The sequence below is a fragment of the Perognathus longimembris genome, chromosome 25 (assembly GCF_023159225.1).
Source record: "Perognathus longimembris pacificus isolate PPM17 chromosome 25, ASM2315922v1, whole genome shotgun sequence".
NCBI classification, from domain to species: Eukaryota; Metazoa; Chordata; class Mammalia; order Rodentia; family Heteromyidae; genus Perognathus; species Perognathus longimembris.
The window spans coordinates 12,795,719-12,820,475 of record NC_063185.1 but is presented as its reverse complement, the minus strand read 5'-3'; the positions used below and the strand labels follow the sequence as shown (position 1 = coordinate 12,820,475).

Sequence of the window (24,757 nt, the reverse complement as noted above, 5' to 3'; positions counted from 1 at the left end):
ATGCTTGCTAGGCAAATGCTCTGCCACTTGAGCCGTACCCCAGTCTTTGCTGTGGAGCCTTTTCAATAGCTTTCCTCAAAGCCCTCATTCAAAAGTTCCCTAATTTCTTTTTTTTTTTGTCCCCCCAATACAAAAAGCTCAATGCTAATGCCAAAATAGCCATTTCCCTCTGCTTGATAATCCTTGTGTATTTCCGGCCTATATTTAGACAGTACAATTTGTGCAGGATTATTTTAAGCCTTTCCCTCCCACACCTATCGTAAATCTAGACACTGGGTGCCCCTGGCAGAGTGGGGGGAGGAGCTAGTGGGGTGACCATGGTCCTCAGGGTCTCGTGTTCACGAGTGTTTAGAGTCAGTCACCACGTGGGGAATTGAACGTCTTTGTGTTCAGGCCCTGAGCTCCTGTGGCAGAAGCCGAGGCGAATGAGCCTGAGAAAAGAAAACACTGTTCCTCATTAGGATTTCCTGGTCTTAGAAAAGTATTTGGAAGCGAGGGAAATTGTTTTTGGGGATTATGGGATGGAACGGGGGATGAGACCCGAGTTTAGACAGATGGGATTGCGTAGTAATTTTCGGAAGGACAGCTGCATCTTTGGGGACCGAGCTTGCTGTCCTGACTTCCTACCGAAGGTGGATGGGGGCAGTGGATGCTGACTGATGGAATGTTGGACATTGATCATCTTCCGGTCAGTGGATGGATCATGTGACAGGCCCTTGGTGAGGCCTCAGATACGACTTCTAATGATACAGGCCAGGAAGAGTCCAGGGTTCGAGGTCAAAGGAGAGGCTCAGGCAGGATTGTTGAAGGAAATGAGGACTGTGACCCTGATGAGTCACTTTTCTAAAATGGGTAATCAGGATAATTGGTGTGTGTGTGTGTGTGTGTGTGTGTGTGCGCGCGCGCCGTGCTAGTGCTGGGACTTGAACTCAGGGCCTGACGTTGTCCCCGAGCTTTGTTTTTTATTTTTATTTTTATTTTTTTTGGCCAGTCCTGGGCCTTGGACTCAGGGCCTGAGCACTGTCCCTGGCTTCTTTTTGCTCAAGGCTAGCACTCTGCCACTTGAGCCACAGCGCCGCTTCTGGCCGTTTTCTATATATGTGGTGCTAGGGAATCGAACCTAGGGCCTCGTGTATCCGAGGCAGGCACTCTTGCCACTAGGCTATATCCCCAGCCCCCTGAGCTTTGTTTTACTCAAGGCTGGTACCTTATCACTTGAGCCACAGCTCCACTACTTCTGTTTCTTTTTTTTTTTTTTGTCAACCCTGGTGCTTGAACTCAGGGCCTGGGCACTGTCCCTGGCTTCTTTTTGCTCAAGGCTAGCACTCTGCCACTTGAGCCACAGCGCCACTTCTGGATTTTTTTTTTAAGTGGTGCTGGGGAATCGAACCCGGGGCTTCATTGCATGCTAGGGGAGCACTCTACCGCTATGCCACATTCCCAGGTCTACTTCTGTTTTATTTTTTTTTGCTGGTTAATTGAAGAGAAGAGTCTCATAGACTTTCCTGCTCAGGCTGACTTTGAAGCATGATCCTCAGATCTCAGCCTCCTGAGTAGCTAGGATGACAGGTGTGAGCCACCAGCACCTGGCTGGATAATCTCTCTTTCCTCTCACAAATATATTTTTATATTTTTATTATCTTTAAGTACTTACACAAAAGGGTTACCATTGAACAAATCAGTTTAGGAAAACAATGTATCTTGATTGATGTCATCCATGATGTCATCATTCTCCCCCATCCTCCCCTTCAGCCCTTCCCCTCAATTTTCTTAATTTATAAAATTTGCATATGCATTGAATATTATGACTGCATTCTTCTCCTTTCTGCTTCTCTTCATTCATCTACCTTCTTCCCCTGAACAACCCTCCCCCCCCCCCGCGCCCCCCCCCCCCCCCGGCCCCACCAATCACCTTTCAAGTACCAGTTTCCTGGTATTCATTTTATTTAGGCAGTGTTAATTTTTCTACGGAATTACACCACCTGAATTCTCCCTGCAAATGCCATGTTTGTTTATTTGTTTTATTCATTCATTCATTCATTTATGCCTATACTGAGGCTTGAATTCAGGGCCTTCTGCTCTTTTTTTTGCCACGTACCTCCTCCAATTCTGGCTTTTTGGTGGTTAATTAGAATTAAGAGTCTCATGGACTTTTCTGCCTGGGCTGGTTTTAAACATTGATCTTCAGATCTCAGCCTCCCAAGTAGCTAGAATGACAGGCCTGGAACTGTGCTTTGATGAGCTTGTAACCGTTCCTGTTTTCTCCCCCCACCCCCCCCCCCCCACCGCCCACCTAGTCTTGGGATCTACATTTGTGTCAACTCCTTAGAAGGCATGTGAATCTATTTGCCTTGGTTTTTCTCCTTCCAGCCGCAAAATTTCTCTCGAACAAAACCCAAGCTGGTCCTCCGAGGATTTGTTGAAGAAAGGCCAGATGGATGCTCAGATTCTCACTCTTTCACTACACCATCAGTGGGAAATAGGAATTCAATATGGGGCCATCCGTGTGAATTTCAAATGAGCAAAGGTTGGCAGAAAAAAAAAAAGTGAGGGGAAAAAATGAACCGAGTTTCTCCCTCTTTGCTGCCCCTGAAATCTACTCTAGATTAGCAGGAGGTCTGTGGGCCAGGGGATGGGGTGGTGGTGGTGGGGTGCCGGAAGGGGGAGGTGTCCTCGTCCCCCCCCCCCCAACTCCAAATGGGGAGGCAAAAGAATGAAGGTCAAGATGAAGGGCATGAGAGAGGCGTGAGAGGCTGGGAATGTGGCTTAGTGGTAGAGTGCTTGCCTGGCATGCATGAAGCCCTGGGTTCGATTCCTCGGTACCACATACACAGAAAAGGCTGGAAGTGGCGCTGTGGCTCAAGTGGCAGAGTGCTAGCCTTGAGCAAAAAGAAGCTCAGGAACAGTGCCCAGGTCCTGAGTTTAAGCCCCAGGACTGGGAGAGAGAGAGAGAGAGAGAGAGAGAGAGAGAGAGAGAGAGGAGGGAGAGAGAGAGAGAGAGAGGGAGAGAGAGAGAGAGAGAGAGAGAGAGAGAGAGAGAGGAAAAGAAAACAAGTCCATAACAGCGAAAGATGGGATGGAACAACTAAGGACATAGGGCTGGATTTGCTAGGAGGAGGGCCTAGGTCTATGGACTCACAATGGTCCAGAAAGATAGGAACGATGACCTCGCCTTATTCATCTATGGTAATAAGTGTGTGTGTGTGTGTGTGTGTGTGTGTGTGTGTGTTTTCTTTTGCCAGTCCTGGGGCTTGAACTCAGGGCCTGGGCACTGTCCCTGAGCTTCTTTTGCTCAAGGCTAGCACTCTACCACTGAGTCACAGCACCACTTCTGGCTTTTTCTGTGTATGTGGTACTGAGAACTCGAACCCAGAGCTTCATGCATGCTAGGCAAGCACTCTACCATTAAGCCATATTCCCAGCCCTCCTTAGTATTGTTCACTCAAGGCTGTTACTATTTTCATTGGAGTCACAGCTCTGCTTCTGGCTTTTTTTTTTTTTGCTGGTTCATTGGAGATAAGAGTCTCCTGGACTTTCCTGCCTGGACTGGCTTTGAATCATGATCCTCAGATCGCAGCCTCCTGAGTGGCTGGGATGACAGGTCTGATCTCCGCAGCCCTTTTGCTCTGGACTCCTATGTTCCTTATGATGAACGCAGCATCGACTGTGTACCTAAGGCTTTAGTGAGGTGGATGGCGAGAAATTCATCACGGCCTATACCAGAGGAAACCCTGCGGGTGGACAGGGCTACGTCTGCCTCCTACCTGACACCCGGCAGCCGTCGGCAGCTGCCCGGGGAATGGCCTTCACCCTCTAATTGTTTATTGTGCAATGGACAGAATAGATTAGGCACCTCGACCATCACAGTATGGGCCTGCCAGCTGTTTAAGTGCTGTAATTGGACCCCTGTAGTGGTTCAGAGAAGGAAGACAAGATTTGAGAGGCGCCAGGGGCCAGTCAGGCAAAATTTCGGAGTTTTGTTCATTTGAGACCCTGTGTACTTTTTTTAATTTTTTTTTTTTAAAGAAAAACCCAGCATTTACCATGATCTAAGTTGTCAGCTGGGCACCAGTGGCTCAAGCCTATAAGCCAAGCTACCCAGAAGGCTGACTTTGGAGGGTTGTGATTCAAAGCCAGCTTTGGGTGAACAAATTGGTGGGGCTCTGAGCTCCAAGGAGGCAGCAAAAAGCTGGAAGCAGAGGTGTGGCTCAAGTGGTAGAGTACCAGCCTTGAGTGAAAAAGTTAAGGGATGGTATCCTGAGTTCAAGTCTAAGTATGGCTTGTGGTACACACACACACACACACACACACACACACACTCCAAGTTGTACACTCAATGGAGGAAGCTTTCAGTCTTACTGCCTTATGGGCTCCTGGTGAAGGAAAGGAATTGGGAGGGTTCCCCGCCCTGGTCTACCAGGAGAAGATGGGATCTCAGTTAGGTTGAGGCTCGGGGCCTTAGGGGCCCGAATCAGTTTCCTGTTCCTGGCTTGGAAGTTGTCTTTGAGCATGGGGCTGTGTTGGTCCCTGGGCTTGGGCTTGGGGTGGAGTTGCATCAGGCTGACATCTGGCTGCCCCACCCCCACCCCCCCACCAGCTGTGGCATTCTGATTCTGATTGCAGTAAGGGGCTTAGGCTGGGGGAGTTGGGGGGGCGGGGTGGGAGCGCCTGACATTTTATTACTCTCACTTCATGATCTGCTAAGCACCCTGGAGAGCTGAATGTCACAGTGGCCAGGCCCTGAGCCCCAGTTTCCCCAGGGGTGAGATACCCTTCCCCCATCCGGTTCCACAGCCCCCCAAAGCCCATCTCCCTGTTGGACTGAACCCTGAACCCTGGACAGGGTAAAAAGCACACTTGTGGCACACGACTTGTGTGTGTGTGCGTGTGTGTGTGTGTGTTGGTGCTGAGGTGTGAACTCAGGGCCTGGGTGCTGTCCCTTACCTTATTTTGCTCAAGGCTAACACTCTACTTTTGAGCTACACCTCCGCTTCTGGCTTCAGGATGGTATGTGGGAGGTAAGAGTTTCATGGGCTTTTCTGCCCAGGCTGGCTTTGAACCACGATCAGTCAGCCTCCTGAGTAGCTAGGATGACAGGCGTGAGCCACCAGCGCCCAGCTCGTCTCCATTTTACACGGAAGACACTGGAGGCTTCTTTGCGCCTGCGCCTGGTTGGGACCAGCGTTGGCTATTCTACACCGGCCTGGCTTAATTATGCCAATGTTTTCTATGTCTTTTTTTTTTTCTTATTTCTTTTCTCCCTACTGTGTGTGCATGTGTCAAGGCTAAACTCATGGAAGCCTCGGTCTATTTTTGACTCAAAGCCAAATTATAGTTCTGTCCCCTTGCTTTTGCTGAGAATCGGGCAATCCAGGTCTTGATTAGACTCAACTTGAGGGCATAGTTTTCACAAGCTTCCCCCCCCCCCCCCGCCCCACACCCCAGGCTATTAGTAAACACAGAAGCATAGAAGTTGGGGTATGGTCAAGGCTCACTAGCAGTTTGTGAAACAGATAATTATACCTGCAATTCTAGAAGAAGATTTTGTTTAGCTGTGTAGGATTTGGCTTCACTGTTCTGCTTTGGCTAAACCAAAAAAAAAAACAAAACAAAACAAGGCCAAGAGTGTAAAGTGCTTGCTTAGCATACATGAAGCCCTGGGTTCGATTCCTGGGTGCCACATACACAGAAAAAGGTGGAAGTGGTGCTGTGGTTCAAGTGGCAGAGTGCTAGCATTGAGCAAACAAACAAGCAAAAAGCTCAAGGATAGTGCCCAGGCTCTGAGTTCAAGCCCCATAACTGGCAAAAAAAAAAAAATAAAAATCCTTAGGTAGTGGCCCAGGAACCTTTAGTAAACCCCTATAAATGCTGCTCAAGTTTTGTGGAAAAATCCAGAACACTTTTTCTTTTCTTTTCGGTGCTAGTCCTAGAGCTTAGACACACAGCCTAGGTGCTGTCCTCAAGCCTTGTTGCTCCTGGTTAGTGCTCTACCACTTGAACCATAGCTCTACTCCTGGCAGTTTTGCTAGTTCGTTGGAGATGAGAATCTCATGGACTTTCCTGCCTGGGCTGGCTTTGAACCTGGATCCTCAGATCTCAGCCTCCTGAGTAGCTGGGATGAGAGGCGTGAACCACCAGTGCCAGGTCACACTCTTTTTTTTGTTTCCGGATCATTCCTGAACTTCCCAGAGAATGACTTGGAAAAGTGGCCTTGGTGGAACCTGATGTCTTGGGTCACCTGTTCTTGGCCCTGAACACAGCTAACTCTATTTCTATCTCATCTACACAGACTGCTCTGTGTGTGTCACTTGGGGAAAAATGTTTTGCTCTGCCTGCCGCAGTGTCATTCTGTAGTCTGGTCTCATTGTGAATGACCTGCAGGATTCCCTGCACTGGTATCTCATGCCTGTAATAATCCCCTGGAGGCTGAGATCTGAGGATCCTAGTTCAAAGACAGCCAGGCAGGAAAGTCTGTGAGATGCTTTTCTCCAATGAACCACCAAAGAGCTGGTGGTGGAGGTATGGCTCAAATGGTAGAGCACCAGTCTTGAGAGGAAAACCTAGTGACTGTGTGAAGCCTTAGTTCAAGCCCCAGGACTGGCACACACACACACACACACACACACACACACACACACACACACACCCTGCACATTCACATGGTGGCCTGTGTTCATCGAGTAGCTTCCTCATGCATTGCAATGTGAGGAGAGACTGAGGCCTGGACAGGAGGATGGACAGAAGGACAGGGCAGCGTGGTTTCCTCTCTGACATGATTAGCAGGCCCTAACATCATTAGTATGCACCCCACAGGTTGGATGGGAGAACAAATGGCTCTCATTACCTTCATGCAGCCTTCTTCTGGATCAGATAAATCTCATTAGAGAAATGCATTTTTCCTCCCTTTGGTGTGTGTGTAAGAATAGAGCTGGGGGGCTGGATATGGCCTAGTGGCAAGAGTGCTTGCCTCGTATACATGAAGCCCCTGGGTTCAATTCCCCAGCACCACATATATAGAAAACGGCCAGAAGTGCGCGCTGTGGCTCAAGTGGCAGAGTGCTAGCCTTGAGCAAAAGGAAGCCAGGGACAGTGCTCAGGCCCTGAGTCCAAGGCCCAGGACTGGCAAAACAAACAAACAAACAAAAAAGAATAGAGCTGGGGTTTCTGGCAAGGAATTTTAGGGGGGAAAATAATCAGAAGACTACATTGATCCGACGGGATTGGTCATTTGAGGTTGGAAAGGGGAGGAGTATAAATATGAAGGGAAATAGGAATGGGATCAAATAGATGAAGATATGATGTAATCTAATGACAGTAATGGCTACTGTTAGCTGGGTTTTCACTATGAGTGGAATTCTTCCTACTGCTACCATATCAAATCTTCACAATCCAGTGAGGTTGATGACATGCCTCTGCCATTTTACAGATGCCAATGTCTTCATTTCAGAATGAGCTGTGTATGTCGTGTCGTGTGGTGTGTGTGTGTGTGTGTGTGGTGTGTGTGTGTTTGTGGCGCGCGCGCATGCCAGTCCTGGGGATTGGACTCAGGGACTTGCATTCTTGTTGAGCTTTTCACTCAAGGCTGGCGTTCTTCCACTTGAGTCACATCTCCACTTCTGGCTTTCTGCTGGTGAATTGGAGACAAAACTCCCTTAGATTTGCCTGCCTAGCCAGGCCTCAGACTATCTTCAGATCTCAGCCTCCTGAGTAGCTAGGATTACGGGCATGAGCCACCAGCAGTGGGCTTTCATAACTATTAAATCATCTCTACCAAAACCTCTCTGAAGCCTGCTTGCTTTTTATTTTGTTCTTTTCTGTCCTACTTTACTCAGCTTAAAACAAAACCAAAACAAAACCAAACAAACAAGCAAACTCCAACTCCCTGCTTTACCAATTGCCATTCAATTGTTGTTTACTGGAAAAGTGCTTTACTAAGGTTGATTCCAAGCCAGCTCAGGGCAGGAAAGTCTGTGAAATTGATCTTCAATTCATTAGCAAAGAGCAAGAAGTAGAGATGGGGCTCAAATGGTAGAGAGGCCAGCTTTGAGGGCAAACGCTCAGGGACAGTGCCTAGGCCCTGAGTTCAAGCCCTAGTAATCACACACACACACACACACACACACACACACACACACACACACACTATGATTTAAAAAAAAATGAATGAAAACAATCCTTACTAGGCTCTGAAGAAGAAAGAATCTTAACTTGTCCAAAGAGCAGTTAGGATTAAAACCTGCAGCTGCCTTTAATAAGCCTAGTTGGAACCTGAATTGGAAGGTTTCACTGAAGTGGGTATTTGTATGTAAATACAGAACTACAGGAATGTCCAGAGCTCTAATACTAAGCGCTAAAGAGTCCTTCTGGAATCGGGAGTTCTCCAAGGCTGCAGCTGCGCAATTAAACTGTGCAATTCCTTGGTCTCACATAGCATGTTTCACAGTCTTGAGGGGGGCTGGATGAACAGGAGATCTATAGAGAACCTGGTCGTCTTAAACATCAATTAAAAAGGTATTCGTGGGAGCCGGGCAAGCTGGTGGCTCACACCTGTAATCCTAGCTACTCGATCTGAGGATCACAGTTAGATGCCAGCCTGGGCGGGAAGGTCTGTTCAAACTGTTAGCTCCAATTAACAAACAAAATGCCAGAAGTGGCGCTGTGGCTCAAATGGTAGAGTGCTAGCCTTGGGCAAAAAAGCTTAGGGACAGTGCCCAGGCCCTGAGTTCAAGCCCTAGTACTGGTGAATGTGCATATGCGCACGTGCGTGTGCACACGCGCGTGCACACACACTTCTACAGTGGTGCTGGTGCATGAAATGTTCAATATAACTGAACTACCACAGCACTCCCTGGCAATCCTGTTACTGTGCCTTTAGTGATTTACCTGTTGAGCAGTAAATTAATGGCATTGCTCTGGCATTTTGATTGATAGGATTAAGATGGTCTGACCATGTCAGGTGCCCACACCTGGCTCACACCTGGAATCCCAGCCACTCAGCAGGCTGAGATCTGAGGATCGTGGTTCAAAGCCAGTCCAGGCAGAAAAGTCCCTTTGAGACTCTTGTCTCCAGTGAATCACTCAAAAATCAGAAGTGGAGCGGTGGCTTAAAGTGGTAGAGTGCAAACTTTGAGCAAATGAGCTCAAAGGCTCATTTGCCCAGGCCCTGAGTTCAAGCCCCAGGATTGACAAAACAAAAGCAAACAAAAAGCCCAATTGCCCTGCCTATGGAATTTCCATCTTCAGAAGTATTTAGGTCTTCTAAATGCTTTGCATTAGGAGAAGAGTTCGGATATCATGATGAACTCAATGTTGATATCAGCAATTATTAGCTGTGTGACCTTGGGAAGGTCACTTACCTGTGTGTGTGTGGGGGGGGGTACTGGGGCTTGAACTCAGGGCCTTTTGCTCTGGCGTGGCTTTTTTGCTCAAGGATTGTATTCTTCCACTTGAGCCACAGCTCTACTTCTGGCTTTGTGCTATATTAGTGGGAGCTAAGAGTTGTAGACTTTTCTTCCTGGGGTAGCTTTGAACCATGATCCTCAGATCTCAGCCTCCTGAGTAGTTAGAATTACAGGCATGAGCCACTGGCACTAGCTATTCAACTTTGTGCATATGTTCCCTTCTTAGTACAATAAGTGTACTATTGGTATTACTTCCCAGGATTGTTGGGAGGCAATAAATAAATAGATTTTAAATGCCAATGACACTGCCCAGGCCCATAGAAACCACTCAGTACCATAGCCCTTATTATAAAGACACAAATCCAAATGTCTTAGTCATAAGGCTCAGGTATTACTCACAAAATTTTTCATCCAGCCTAGATTAAACTGGATGATTCTGAAGACCCTAAAAACAAATAAAATAAAATCTAAAGCCTGACAGGGCTGGCAGAAACTACTAGCTGTGGGCTCCACTTCAAATCTCAGCTAATTTATTCTATGCAGTTGTAGGTCTTGCATTTTAAAAAGAGACATTAGCAGCTGGAATGGGTCCAGACGAGCAACTGGGCTGGTAAACAAACTTGATATTGACCTACAAGGAATAATTAAGGACTTGGTGGGTAAGAAGCTCAGAGCAGACACAGGCAAAATCTACCGATTTGCTGGGTTGTCGAGGGAAAGAGAGACCCAAGTTCATAAAATCGTGGTCTTCAGGTTTTTATTTTTATTTATTTTCTTCTTTTCCAGGCACGGAGCTCAGTCTTTTGCAACTATCACACATCTTTTCTTCTCCAAGGAGTATTAGGAGATACAAATTTGTATTCTTGTGGTATAAAGTAACCAACTGGTAAAAATACAGTGAATACAAAGTTCATGGCTAAGAGGTAGTGGTGAAGGAATGAACTCGATCTTTCTCTCTCTCTCTCTCTCTCTTTTTTTTTTTTTTTGCTAGTCCTGGGGCTTGAACTCGGGGCTGAGCACTGTCCCTGAGCCTCTCTGTGCTTAAGGCTAGCACTTTACTACTTGAGCTGCAGCCCTACTTCAGGTTTTTTCTGTGTATGTGGTGCTGAGGAATTGAACCCAGGGCTTCGTGCATGCTAGGCAAGCACTCTACCACCAAGCCACATTCCCAGCCCAGTACCTTTCTTTGTTTTGGACAATGTCCTACCTTCCTTTGCTTTCTCCCAGTTCCCTCTCTCATTCTTGTCCTTGGGTTACATAGTTAGTATTCCACATAGTATATGCAGAATATCAGCAGTCCAGATTTGTTATTGTTTTCCTGGTTCTTGAGCTTCTTTTTCTTGAGGCTAGCTCTCTACCACCCACTCGAGCCACAGCGCCACTTCTGGCTTTTTCTGAGTAGTTTATTGGAGATAAGAATCTCACTGCCTTTCCTGCCCTGGCTGGCTTCAGACTGAGATCTCCAGCCTTTTCTTGAGCCTCTGCACCTATGATTATTATTTTAGGAAGACAAAACCTATTTAAAAATGCCTTGAAGTCCCCTTGTCCTGGATCTTGTGGGTAATTTTTCTTTTCTAGCTGATGTTTTAGGTCACCTGAAGAAGAACCACCTCTAATCAAGTTTCTTCTGCCTGCTACCTACATAAAATCGTTTTTAGAAAATTGTCCTTGTTCTATGGAAGAGCACCCCGTTTTCCTGCCTGCAGGCCTGGGGCTGTGCGTGTGTGTGGGGGGGGGTAGGGGTGGGGAGAGGCAGCCTTATCTACAATGGCTCAGCTAATTTGGGGAGGCCCAGAGATCAGATAGGCCCTGGTAGGTCTCAGGGGGTGGTAAGGCTGAACAACTTATTCAGCATGCTGCTGAGCAGCCCGGCAGGCTCAGCCACTCTCATGGGGGTGACTCGTTCGTTGCTTGCAACCAAAGGAGTCATGGTGAGACACGGCCGTGTTTTGTGGTGGCTTGATTGGAATCCGTTAGTGCTCAGGTTTCTGCAGGTCCCAAATAAGAAGAGGAACAGAAGCAGGTGTGTGGGGACAAGGTGATTTGATTCAACACACACTGTGTCTAGAACACAGGCCCCACGGACATGGCATTTCATGAGGGGAACTTAGACCACGAGAACTCGGGGGGGAGGGGACACCAGGAGATCTGGCCCCCATTCTATATGCACCACAAAATCCAGTAAGTTCTTAGCCTATGGGAGGAGCAGGGTCCAGTGGCTCACGCCTGTAATTCTGGCTACTCAGGAGGCCGAGATCGGGGGATTCTGGTTTGAAATCAGCCCAGGCAGAAAAGTCCAGGAGACTAAATAAACCAGCAATGAAAGCTAAACATGAAGGGGTGGTTCAACTGCTAGAGCACCAGCCTTGAGCGAAAAAGCCAATGGGGAGGGACCCAGAGTTCAAGTCTGGGTCTTGGTGCGAGTGCGCACGCGCACACACACACAGAGCAGAGGAAGAAGGGAGGCGATGGGAGGACTGAGGATATGGTGGAGAGAAGGGGTTTGTGCAAACTGCACTGTGTGTGTGTGTGTGGTACTAGAGGACTGTGCTCATAGCCTTGTTCATGCAGGTGCGTTACCGCTGAGCTACTCTCTCAACCTTGCTTTTTCTTGGTTTTTGTTTTCTCTCCCTCCTTTCCTCCCTCTCTCCCTTTTTCTCTTTTCCATCCCTCCTTCCCTCCCTTCCTCCTTCCCTCTCTCTCTACCTCCCTCCCTCCTCTTTCTCCTCCCCTCCCTTTCCCTCCCTTCTTCTTCCTTCTTCTTTCTCTTTCCCTCCCTTCCTTTCTTCCTTTCCGTCTTTCTGCATCCTTCCCCTCCCTCCTTCCTCTCGTGTGTGTGTGTGTGTGTGTGTGTGTGTGTGTGTGCCTATATCACCTTAATTTTATTTATAAACCCATTTTATTGAGGTACGATTAATTTGCACAAAGTGGTGGACTTACTTAATCTATCTCTCTTGATGGATTTGCAAGTATACACTTGTGACCCATCCAACCTCCGCCATGCCCCTATCTATCCACCATGGGCACCAGCCTGTCCCTGTCTTTTCGTTTCCTGTTCTGATTGTCATTGGATAATAAGAATAGAAGATCTAACATCTTAGCCAGTGTTTGATGAAATCTATGCTTTTGACCCTTCCCTCCTAGCTGATTTGAGGCCATGGAACCCTAGGCTTGCTCAGAGCCTTTGCTGCTTAAGATCTCCCCACTTCACCCCCGAGAGAGAGTGATGATCTGAGGATGACTGGAGGCTGGAGCTTGGCAGGACGGGAGGAAGGGCCGGTTGTGCATTTCACAGCAGGGATTAAAGCCCTTCCCCTAGGAAGACCCCGCAAACTCTCTTAGCTGGACTCTGCGGAATTCAAAGGCAGGGAGTGGTAATCTAATTGCGCTGAAAGAGCCCCTGGGGAGCCTGGGACAAATCAACTTCAGGACATCACAAAAGGGATCCTTTAGCCGTAGTTGCAAAAGCTTTGTGGGGGAGGGGCGCCTGGGCACCCCTCCTAAGGGCTCCCCGTTTACAAAGCGTTTGTGTGCTATGGGGATAAGCTTTTTCCCAGCGTCTCTCCATTGTCTTCTTACTAATGTGCTTTCAGAATGAATTGGCTGGCAAGCCCTGTGGTGTTTTCCATTGTGTGTTAGGCTTAACTTGGGGGGGGGGGTGGGGGCACTAGTTGAAGGGAGGAGAGGAAGAGAGAAAGAGAGAGAGAGAGAGTTTGAAATACAGAGCCCAGGGGTTCTGTGAACTCCCGGGTTGAGCCTGTGGCCTTGTCTCTGTGCTGGTCCATTTTCTGGAGTCCTTCTTTCTTCAATCCAGATTTATTATTTTTTACATAACAAAGGTGATTTCTTTTTAATAATTCCTCATCACCTGGTGCGTGTATGCTCACTGTCCGACTTGCTCATTAGCTAAGCTATTGTAAAGAATAAGAAAAATGCCGTAGAGCTAGGCTCATGGGGTGTTTCTAGAGAGCTGACAAAGATCAGATGGTAACTGTGGACTGAGGAAAAACAAGAGAGAAGGGAGGCACTCAGAGGTTGTGTCTCCTCTGAAAACCACAATCCTCCCCTTAACAAAGCGGTTTGAAGCCTGTGGCTCATGCCTGTAATCCTAGCTACTCAGGAGGTCAAGATGTGAGGATTGGGGCTCAAAGCCAGTCAGGGCAGGAACGTCCATGAGATTCTCTCATCTCCAATTAACCACCAAAACCCAGAAGTGAACCTGTGGGTCAAGTGATAAAGCACTGGCCTTAAGCAAAAAAAGCTCAGTGACAGCACCCAAGGTCTGAACTCAAATCCCGGCACACACACACACACACACACACACACACACACACACACACACACCCTTGCATTCAGTGGACACTTCCAACATCAACAAGGCAGTCAACAAGGAGATTATTTGATAGTGTTTCCAGAAAGTTCTGAAATTACACTGAGCTAGAATTTGTGTGTCTACATGTGCACATTAAAACAAAACGTAACGATTTTTGTCTTGGAATAAACCTAATCAAATGTTTTCCCAGTGTGGGGTTCTCCCTCCCCCCGAACCCCTGGACCTAAGAAGAGTCCTAAAAATAGTAACAAGGGCTCAGAATCCGTTGTAAATATTATAAAGACTACTAAAAATTGCATATTTCCTTCTGGCAAGGCTGTTAGGGACCAAGAAACATCATGGGGCTTTTTTTTTTTTTTTTTTTTTTTTTTTTTTGCCAGTCCTAGGGCTTGAACTCAGGGCCTGGGCACTGTCCCTGACTTCTTTTTGCTCAAGGCTAGCACTCTGCCACTTGAGCCACAGCGCCACTTCTGGCCTTTTCTGTTTATGTGGTATTGAAGAATCAAACCCAGGGCTTCATGCATGCTAGGCAAACACCCTACCACTAAGCCACATTCCCAGCCCTCATTTGGTTTTTTCCTCAAGTCCTCTGTGTGCAGCAACACAGTTTATGATAAGATACTTTGCCTTTCCTCGCCACACAGTTCGGCACGCATCCGATTCCTAACAATAAGTTCACATGGAGCGGGGCTCTAGAAAGCCAGTGTTTCACAACACAGGCTGTGGGGGAAAGGAAAGGATGAAAAGAACACGTCCTATGCACTCCAGCCTGTTTTTTTCCTCCATTGACTTATGCATAGAATCTGCATCACATTTGCTTAGTGAGGTTCATGGTCTTTCCAGACCTTTGAACTCGAGGCTTTCTGGCTATTTTTCTCTGTGTGATCATTGTGGAAGAGAGTGGAAAGAGACCATCCTAAACTGATAAAGCTGAAAAAAAATATATTTTGGAGAGAAAATATTGGATTGAATTCTTTCATTTTACAAGTGGGGAAAATGACAACTGGAAAGGTCATAGAACTCCCTCAAGGTCACGCCACTGGGTTAGTTCTGGATCTTAAGTCTTGTTATCCTGTGGACCAAGGCTGTTTTGGCTCAAAGCATACTGTCAAACCTTCAGAATAGACTTCCAGATAGTCACGCATCTATCTTAAAAAAGAAAAAAATCATTATGCTTTCTAGCTGGCTGCTGGTGGCTCCTGCCTGTAATCCTAGCTACTCAAGAGGCTAAGCTGTGACGATCGTGGTTCAAAGCCAGCCTGGACAGGAAAGTCCTCCAGACTCTTATCTCCCATTGAGCAACTCCCCCCCCCCCAAAAAAAAAGCTAGGAGTGGAGCTATGGCTCAAGTGGTAGAGCACTAGCCTTGAGCAAAAACACTTAGGGACAGCACCCAAGCCCTGAATTCAAGCCCAAGACTGGCACCAAAAAAAATAAATAAAAAAAATCCCCAAAAGCAAAAAAGCAAAATTATTCTGCTTTCTTCCAGTTGATGAAAGTTATAAAAGTTAATGACGCCCACCGAAGTGTGAGGTGCCAGGATGAGCTGCACCGTGGGCCTCTGCGGGGAGGAAACGAGGTTTTAAACGTGTCTGAAAAAGGAGCGACATCTCCTCATCCTACAAAAACCCAGGCCACTGCTGGACGCATACACACACAATGCATGATGCCCAAGTGCTTGATGGAGAAACAAAGACTGAGCTCTGGTGGTTATGGATCCCTGTCTTTGGTTAAAAAAACAAAAATTTAAAAAAATGGTTGGCGGGGCTGGAGGCATGGCTCAAGTGGTAGAGCGCCAGCCGATGAGCTCAAGTGTGTCAGATACTGAGTTCGAGTCTTGATTTTTAAAAAAAAATTTTTTTTTTTTTTTGGACAGTCCTGGGGCTTGGACTGGGGGCCTGAGCACCTGTCCCTGGCTTCTTCTTGCTCAAGGCTGGCACTCTGCCCACTTGAGCCACAGCGCCACTTCTGGCCATTTTCTGTATATGTGGTGCTGGGGAATTGAACCTAGGGCCTCATGTATACGAGGCAAGCACCTTTGCCACTAGGCCATATCCCCAGCCCCGAGTCTTGATTTTTTTTTTTTTTAAAGAAAGAACAAAGTAAATAAAAGTATGTCAGAGGCTACAGGACACTTAGATGATTTCACTTGAGTTGGAAATGAGATTCTCCCCCCCCCCCCCCGACATATAAGGGAAGAAATGTCAGATTGCCACATGCAGGATGGGGGGTGGGGGCTAAGCTGACTTAAAAGCAAGATTTGCCCAATAGGGGCCAATGTCTCTTTCCACCGCATCCCATAAACCACGGCTGCTTTCATATGATAGTCTCAAAAATAAATAAATACATTCCTCCCTTGTCTCCTGCGTGGGAGGTCATTACGGTTTCCAAATATGTAGATGCTCTGTTGCTGATTCATAACTCGGTTCATGGCCTGTGAGTCCCTATTCAGGCTGATCCTTGGATACCAAAAACCCAGGACATTTCCTTCTTAATTCTCTCTCTCTCTCTCTCCTCTCTCCTCTCTCTCTCTCTCCTCTCTCTCTCTCTCTCTCTGTTCCTAAGCCCCTCCCCTCCCCCTAAAGGGGTGGAGAGATTGACAACTTGGTTAGTGTGGATGCAAACTTGACCATGGGGTTTCTTTTCTTGGGTGGGTGGATGGAATAAAAAGTCCTTGGGCCACTTCAGAAGCTTCTGGATGCTTTCTGCAGGGTTGAAATTACAGTTGATAAGAATTCAAGACAGAATACAGCTTGCTACTAGGAAGGAGGGGGGAATAAAAGATCAAAGGTCATCAGATTGTCTTGGCAAGTTTTGGAGACCCGGAGGTCAAAAAAGCCACCTTGAAGAAAACCTAATTTGCTGGATGCCAATGGCTCATGCCTATAATCCTAGCTACTCAGGAGGCAGAGAACTGAGATGAAGGTTCAAACCACAGCCGGGCAGAAAAGTGTCTGTGATGATGTTTATCTCTAATGAACCCCTCAAAAACTCGAAGTAGAGCGGGGTTCAAAGTGGTTAAAGCACTAGCCTTGAGCAAAGAGCTCACGGACAGCACCCCTAGGTCCTGAGTTCAAGCCCCACAACTGACAAAAAACAAAATAGCTCCCCACCCACAAAAAAAAAGAAAATGTGGGCTGGGGATATGGCCTAGTGGCAAGAGTGCTTGCCTCGTATACATGAGGCCCTGAGTTCGAATTCCAAGCACCACATATACAGAAAATGGCCAGAGTGGCGCTGTGGCTCAAGTGGCAGAGTGCTAGCCTTGAGCAAGCAGAAGCCAGGGACAGTGCTCAGGCCCTGAGTCCAAGCCCCAGGACTGGCCAAAAAAAAAAAAAAAAAAAGAAAAGAAAAGAAATGAATTTACTTTTTAAGTGGGTAGTGTTTCAGGATGGAGATAGAAAAGAATCTATTTACCAGGTTCGTTTCGGTTCTGTGATGAGTTGAAATATCTTTTCCTTCAAGGTTTTGCTGACGTATCTTCAGTAGAAGCATGTCATATTTAGCACAAAGCCCAGAGGAAAAGGATTTTCTACATAGATGGAAGACATACATGTAAAGAACAAACTCATCATCTTTAGGGGGGGAAAAAAAACCCAGCTCCTGGATCAGACTGGTTCACATCTTCCTTGGCATGTAGGAACTTGTTCCCTTAAATCTATTTTTTTTTTAAAGTTCCTACTTGGGTAGTTTCTATATTTCCAGAGGGCCATTTGCCAAAGGTAACTAGACTTTGTTGCTTGTTTTAATGAGTACATCAGGACGATAATTTAATTAGGAATCTGGTCGTTTTATCCTGTGGTTCAAAACTTAAGCAATTTGGTTTCTTCTCCTCTTCTTTCTTCCTAAGTAATTTAGGAGTTATTTAGGAATGTCTGGAGCCTTTTTTTTTTAATTGTCATGAAAAGGTGCAATGGTCCCACGGTGTGGCTAAAACGCACCAGAGAGGTTTAGTTTGTTTTTAATAACAAAGGACTGCCCAATTCAAAATGCCAAGGGTGTAGAGGTGAGGTGTGTTGGAGTTCCCAAGAAGCAAGAGAGATTTGGGGTCGGATTGCACCTGCTCTACCCACAAAAGCCAAAGTGCGCCTTGGCTGGGAAGGTTGGCTGAAATGAAGTTACGTATGCCCTCCGTTCTTCTTATTTGTTTAAAGCCTTTTCTCACTGGGAGAGAATGACAGAAGGGTTTGACATTGTCCAAAAAGAAATGTACTCGTTACCTAACTTACGTAACTAGAACCCCTTCTGCACATCACCTTTGTAAAGAGCAGTAAAAGAAAAAACATTTTAAAAAGAAAAGGTCTTTATTACTTTTTGGTCCATCTTGAATCAAAGATGGACCAAAAATATGGTGTTTATGGAATGCAAAAACTAAACATCGGAGTAGGAATGCCAGGCAAATCACGTCATTTTGACGGCTGGGGGCAGCTGATAGATACCGCAATGACGTTGAGGCTGACTTTCCCGAAGGCCTCGATGTGTTCTCTGCATCTGACACCACAGGAGCATTTGACTTGATGCACTCACGTCAGTTGTGGTGATTCTCTCTCTCTCTCTCTCTCTCTCTCTCTCTCTCTCTCTCTGTATGTGTGTGCGTGTATTTGTTTTTCTCTTCTGTCCTTGTAGTTCATCTCCCTGGTAAGGCGCTGACCCAACAGCCAGTCCCTTACAGAGCAGTGTCAGAGCTCCTGCATTTGCTCTACCAGTTTGGGCAGCTGGCATTACTGAATCTCTGAAGCACCTGGGGCCCCAGGAGGGCCCAGGCTTTCCCTTCGTCTCCACACAAGGCCCCCTTTTCATTTTCATAGAAACTTCGAGAAGGCTACCAGCCTCTATTATTCCAATTCTCTCCCCCTTGGGCAGCTCTCCAATTAAAAAACAATAATACTTTCTCTATTTCCATCTAGAAATGAACAAAAATGAAAGAATTGAAAATAACAACAACAAAAAAAACCAGTTGAGTAAAGAGAGGTTATTCAGTTTCCCTCCTAGGGATTGTTGTGTGTGTATGTGTGTGTGTGTGTGTGTGTGTGTGTGTGAATTTCTTTGAAAAATTGCTCAGGATAATTTCCCTAGTGTAATTCATCTCCTTCCCGCCCCCCCCCCCCCAGTTCATCTTCTTATTTATGTCTCAGAAATGAACGTTTGCTCCTCTGATGAAGGACACACTCTTATCTTCTGAAAGGCAGTAGTACGGCATGTCCTTAGCTCTCTGTAAGTCACGGCTCATCTTTCTTACAAACACCCAGAGCCTACATGCACACAAGGTAGAGCGATCCTTTCTGATAAGGCACCATCAGCACAGTGGATTCATAACCTTATCAAAATGATTACAATGCAAACCTTTTAAACGGAGCCTCCCCCAGCTCCCTACCACCTTTATTTTTTCCTCTGAGTTCCTTTTGTGAAAGACAATGTCTGGGAGAGAAACTGCCCCCCCCCCCAAAAAAAAAAACCCCAAACAAACCAAGAATTGAATGCTTTTCCTCAAGGGGGAGAAAAAAGAGAAGGGTAGCAAGAGTGGAGGTGCTGGTTCTATTAATGTACTCTAATCTCTTTGGTTCAGTTTGTCTGTGGTAAGACAAACAGAGAATCAATTTGCACGCAAATGTTACCATGAATTCCCCCCCTCCCAAGCAGTCTTATTAGATATAAAAGAAAGAATCTGATATTGTCAATTGGACATTTCCTGCCTTTCCCTCTATAAAGTGGGGAAATTTCACAGGGCCTTGTACTGGACTTTTTTTTTTCTCTTTCTTTCTGACTTCGTGACTGTTTACATTCTGAGCTATGATTGGGGCAGCTACCTCCTCTTCCTCCCCTTCCTCCTCCTTCTCTTCCTCCCCCTCCTCCTCCTCCCCCCAAAGAATTATTTGAACTGCAGATTAGAGGCTTTAGCAAATAGGATAGGGGTGGGAGGGAGGATGAGACTTTGCTTCATTTCAAGAGAAAGGTGATGAAGAGAGACTCACATACAGAAGTTCACCATTTTTGAGGGGTGGGGGGAGGGAAGGGGAAGAATCTGTCATTCATTTCCTAAACTGACCAATAGATGAGTTGGACCCATAATTCACATGCAGTATACTAGAATGAGAATTATTTGATGCACAGCGATCAGAGAAAATACTATTGGGCAGCCAACTTAGTTTTCAAAACAATGGGAGAAGGTGGAAGGCTTTCCAACATCAGTTAATTGAGCCCAAATCATAAGAAGCCAATATCTAAAAATGAAGAAGATTAATGATCAATCTCTCCCCCCCCCGCCCCATTCATATAAACGGTCTTGATCATAACAGTCTCTGAAGATGGCAGGCTTCATTCACTTATAAAAGGCCTATCTAGTTCAATGCTTTCTGAGGGGATCCATTGCCCAACTCCCTTCTCCCTTGTCTCTTGTAGTACCCTAAGAATGCTAAATCGGCAGGCAAAGAATTTTAACTAGGAGACAATAGATAGAAGGTTGGGGGGGGGGCGGTGTGTGTGTGTGTGTGTGAAGACAACTCAGGGGTAGGCATAAATTAAGAGAGAAAACAAATAAGAACTGGCCCATCTATCCAGTATGGGCTATGAATAAAGTTGGTCACTGTGTGTGTGTGTGTGTGTGTGTGTGTGTGTGTGTGTGTGTGTGTGTGGTGGGGGGGGAGGCAAGGAGGGAAGAAGGAGAGAGCCAAAGTTTTGTGTTGTTGTTGTTTTAAACAGGGGAACTGCTTCAACACACTCTTGGTTCTGAATCACACCTAATTCTGCATTTAGTCTGAAGTCCTAACAGGAATGTTTCTAGCAGGATAGCCTCCCATCACCCATCATCCACCGCCCTCCCCCCCCCAATCCTGCAGGCAAAACAGAAAAAAAGAAAAGAAAACAACAACAACACGAGAGAGAGAGAAAAGAATACGTCTGTGTCTAGCGAGTCTGAATGCAACCTTCCTTGTCACCGCTAGTTGTCACTTTGCTCCCAGACAAGTGGGGGGGGGGGGGGAAGCTGAGATTTTTTTTCCAGCACTGCGGTTAGAGAATGCAGTCCTAATTAAACCCAGCCAACTCTTAGGGTTTCCTCTTTAACTCCTCAGTCAAGTGACAGTTCCTTGGGAAGAGGGGTGTATGGAGGAAGACTAAGGGGGACGGGGTCCAGTGGCAAAAGGGTTGTACTAGACAGAAAGACAGACATGACCAACAGCAGGAAACAGGCCGACAAACAGCTACCACAGCAGTGACTGTCTTAAACCTACACACACAGAAGCCAGACACCCTGTTGGGGGAGTAGGTGGGGGGGGGGGGGAGAGGGGATGAGAGAGAGAGAAATGGGGGGGGGGGAGAAATGGAGGGACAGGATCATAGAGATTTACAACACCCCCCCTCCCCTAAAATAAGGGGGATCACAGACAGTGTGAGCGTCCCTGCTCCACCCCCTTCTCCTAGGTACACCCAGAGCAAGACGTGAGCAATAGGAGGGGGGGGAAAATATTCTTTTTGCATACCTGAAGAATACAATCGTCTCCCATAGGTAGAGTCGAAGAGTATTAAAGCTGTACATTTTGGTTTTCTTTTTCTTTTTCAGGTCCTGGTGGAATTTTTTTGTAGTCCAATGAGTTCGGAGAGTCCCCCCCCACCCAAATAAAAAAATAAAACACGATGGGAAATCTATCTCTCGCTATAGGCTTCTTCAAGTGAGCACTTGCAGATCCAGCGAGCGCTATTGGGGGAGCCAGGACTGGGAGCCAGATGTGGTGGCAGCGAGCTAGCGCCCAGCGGTGCCGAGTTCCCCCCCGGGGGGGGCGGGGGGGGGAGAGAGAGTGGAGCAAGCAAGGAGAGCGAGCCGGGGAGACTGCGAGGCGGGTACCGCGGACAGCGGCGCGGGGGGCCGGCTGCTCAGCACCACGGAGAGCGCCCAGCTTTCCAGGAGCCTGAAGAGTGGAAACTCCAGCCAGTCAGTGCCCGTCCTGGGTATGTTTCCTTTTTTTTTTTTTCCCCTCTCCTCTCTCTCTTTCTTTCTTTCTCTCTCTTCTTTTCTTTTCCTTTTTGAACTCTTGTAAAAATTTCCTTTTTCTGTTTCAAAATAACCAGCTAGCTGAAGGAGTTGGGGGGGGAAGGGGGGGAGGAAAAAAAATCAGAGCTCTGTCTTCAGACAGTTGGATTGGGTGAGCATCTTGGCACAGAGAGAGAGAGAGAGAGAGAGAGAGAGAGAGAGAGAGAGGAGAGAGAGAGAGAGAGAGAGAGAGAGAGGCTTTATGGCTTTGGGGCTGGCCTGGGGGGCCAGGCTCTTGGAGCTGTCTCAGGCTGGTACCTCCTAACCGAGTCCTAGGATCCAGCTCTTCTCTCTCCCTTCTGATCTTCTTCGGTTCTCTTCCTGCTATCTCTGTGTTCTTGATCCCCGCCGAATAAGTTAGGACCGCTGCAGGAAAGATGTCCCATAGCTTGAGACAGCCCAGGGCAAGTTTCAGGGGGCCTCTGGGCAGGGGAAGGGGGGTGGCGGTGGTTCACTTGTATCCCCCAACGGGGCTCAGCAGCCCTCAGGCTTCCGTTGCATCTTGGTTTTTATAGGAGCGGACCCCATCTTCCTTTGGCCAGGATTCCCTTGCAAAAAAAAAATCTTCAGACTTTCTTACTGCATTAATTTAACAAACTGGCAAGCCAGCGGCAGGCGATGGGGAAGGGGAGGGAGGGAGCCCGGTGGTGGTGGGAGGGGTGGACGATACTCCTTAGTATCTTCAAACCCTCCCACTGAAGGTGTTCATTGGCCCTCAGGCTGCAAAAAAAAAAAAAAAGCAACAAAAACCCACAACCCCACAAATCTCCTCCTGGTGTTTGGCCAATCAGGTGTGAGGCTCCGGGTTGAGTTTAACCCTTGCAACGCTGTGTGAGATCTAGACTTCTCTACCTCAGCAGGCCCTGAGCTTCTTTGCTGGGGGGGGGGGGTCCTTGGAAGAAGGGAAGCTAATGGAACCATTCCCTTGTGGTGTCTCAAAATCTCATTTAGGATGATTATCTTTAAAGAACATAGTCTTCTGTAAGTCAAACACCTTTGGGATCCAGTCCAGACTGGCTTCTGGGCTCAGTTTATCATCAGCATTAGGTCGTTATTTTTTTTTCCAATCTCTGAAATTCTTTAGATCTCAGAAGTTCACTGGAAGAGACAAGAGAAGGTTGAAAAAAAAAAGAAATCTGGTGGAAAAAAAAAAAAAAGAAATCTCTTTCCCGGACCACTGCACCAAGAAATCATAGAAAAATATATATTAAAAAAAGAAACCAAGAAGAAAAAAAAAAAACCACCCACAAACAGATTTTAGGGTCAAGGAAGACTTTTCCTAACTGGCAGGGTTTTGAGAGAGAAGGAGAAAGCTGCTCTGTCTTCCAGATGGACTTTGTTCATTGGGGGAAATACAGCTCTTCCCCCAGAGCTTCTAGTGGGCTCCAAATGAATGAGCCAAGGCAGTGCTTAGGGCTTGGTTTTCTCTTCATCCTGTCTTCCCGCCTCCTCCAAGGTTCAGAGAACGGATGGACATTTTCACCCCACCGCACATCTGGGGAGGTAGATTAATCAGATTTTCTCCAAGCTACGGGGACTTTAGTGGATTAATAGGCTCCGCAGGATTTTCTGACTGATTTGAACTCTGTAGGACTCTGGGAGGCCTTTACTTCCAAGGAAAGGGGATGGGGGAAGAGAGAGAGAGAGAGAGAGAGAGAGAGAGAGAGAGAGAGAGAGAGAGAGAGAGAAAGAGGGAGAGAAAATCTTATCTTCAAAAACTTTAGCAACTCTTTCTTTGAAAAGATCTGAAATGGAATCTTCTCTCAAGAAAAGGCTTCTGGAAGGTTTTGTTCTCTCTCTCTCTCTCTCTCTCTCTCTCTGTGTGTGTGTGTGTGTGTGTGTGTGTGTGAGTGTGTGTGTGTGTGTACATACTGGGGCTGGAACCCAGGGTCTGGGCCCTGTCCTTTAGTATTTTCTGCTCAAAGCTGATGCTCTACTACTTGAGCCACAGCTCCACTTCTGGTTTTTGCTGGTTAATTGGAGATAAGAGTCTGATGGACTTTCCTGCCCAGGCTAGCTTTGAACTGTGATCCTTAGCTCTCTGCATCCTGAGCAGCTAGGATTACAGGCACGAGACAGTGCGCCTGATTCCCACCCACCCTTTATGTGACTGGCACTGTTGTGCACTTCAAAAAAATCAAATTTATTTTTTGCAGTCGTAGCTGCAGTTCCTTTGCACATGTGTTTGTGTACTGTTTGTGTATATATGATCACAACATTTGGGATGAGAGAAGCATGTTGTTTCTCTGGGCATAGATTGGGTTAGTGATTTGTGTGCTGCTTCATTTTGAATTTCAAAGTGCAGCAGTATATTTGTACATTTATGTTTGTAACTAGGTCTCTGCTCACACAGGCACATATATGTTTATGTCACATATATTGCCATGTAGACATTGAATACGCACACCGCTATATGTGGCAATGTGGTGGTCCTCAACATATTGAAACAAACTGTGAGCCCACACTTTTGTTCTTGCTTTTTGTTGTTGTTGTTGTTGGTCATGGGGCTTGAACTCAGGCTCTGGGTGCTGTCCCTGAGCTACTGGTGCCTGGCCTTGTCTTTGCTTTTCATCTTGTTAGAGAGACCCTTTATGATTGGACATGAATGCAATGGGTGGCATTTTCCTCTTCTTTTAGAGAAGGGGTGTGTGTGTGCGTGCACGTGTGTGTGTGTGTGTGTGTGTGTGTGTGCGCGCGTGCATTGCTGTTGTGAATGGGGATGGCGCCAAAGCCAGTACAGGGGATAAGAATAATTCCTACCTGGTGGGCAGGACACCTGTTTTCTAATAGGCTTTGATTTACTATGAGACGGATCTTTTCATTTAATCAGCACATGAGTTAAATGCATGCCAAGGATCAGGGATATGAAATCATATGAGACAAACAGTACTTCACACTCCTGAATATACACTTGCTTCAAAGGTTCATTGGGAAAAGGATTTGTGGCTGTGGTGCTACACTTCTTACTCGACTCTGCCTGCATTATTACTACTAGTAT

The 24,757-nt window shown here is 46.8% G+C and overlaps 1 protein-coding gene across 1 annotated transcript in view; it reads right to left on the bottom strand.

Annotated features, from left to right (window-relative positions):
- Positions 1–21,267, bottom strand: part of Glra1 (glycine receptor alpha 1) — a 51,619-nt gene extending 30,352 nt beyond the window's left edge. The window contains 1 exon segment of the mRNA XM_048334259.1: positions 21,212–21,267. Coding sequence (XP_048190216.1) covers positions 21,212–21,267 — 56 coding nt within the window.
- Positions 21,268–24,757: the final 3,490 nt, after the last annotated feature.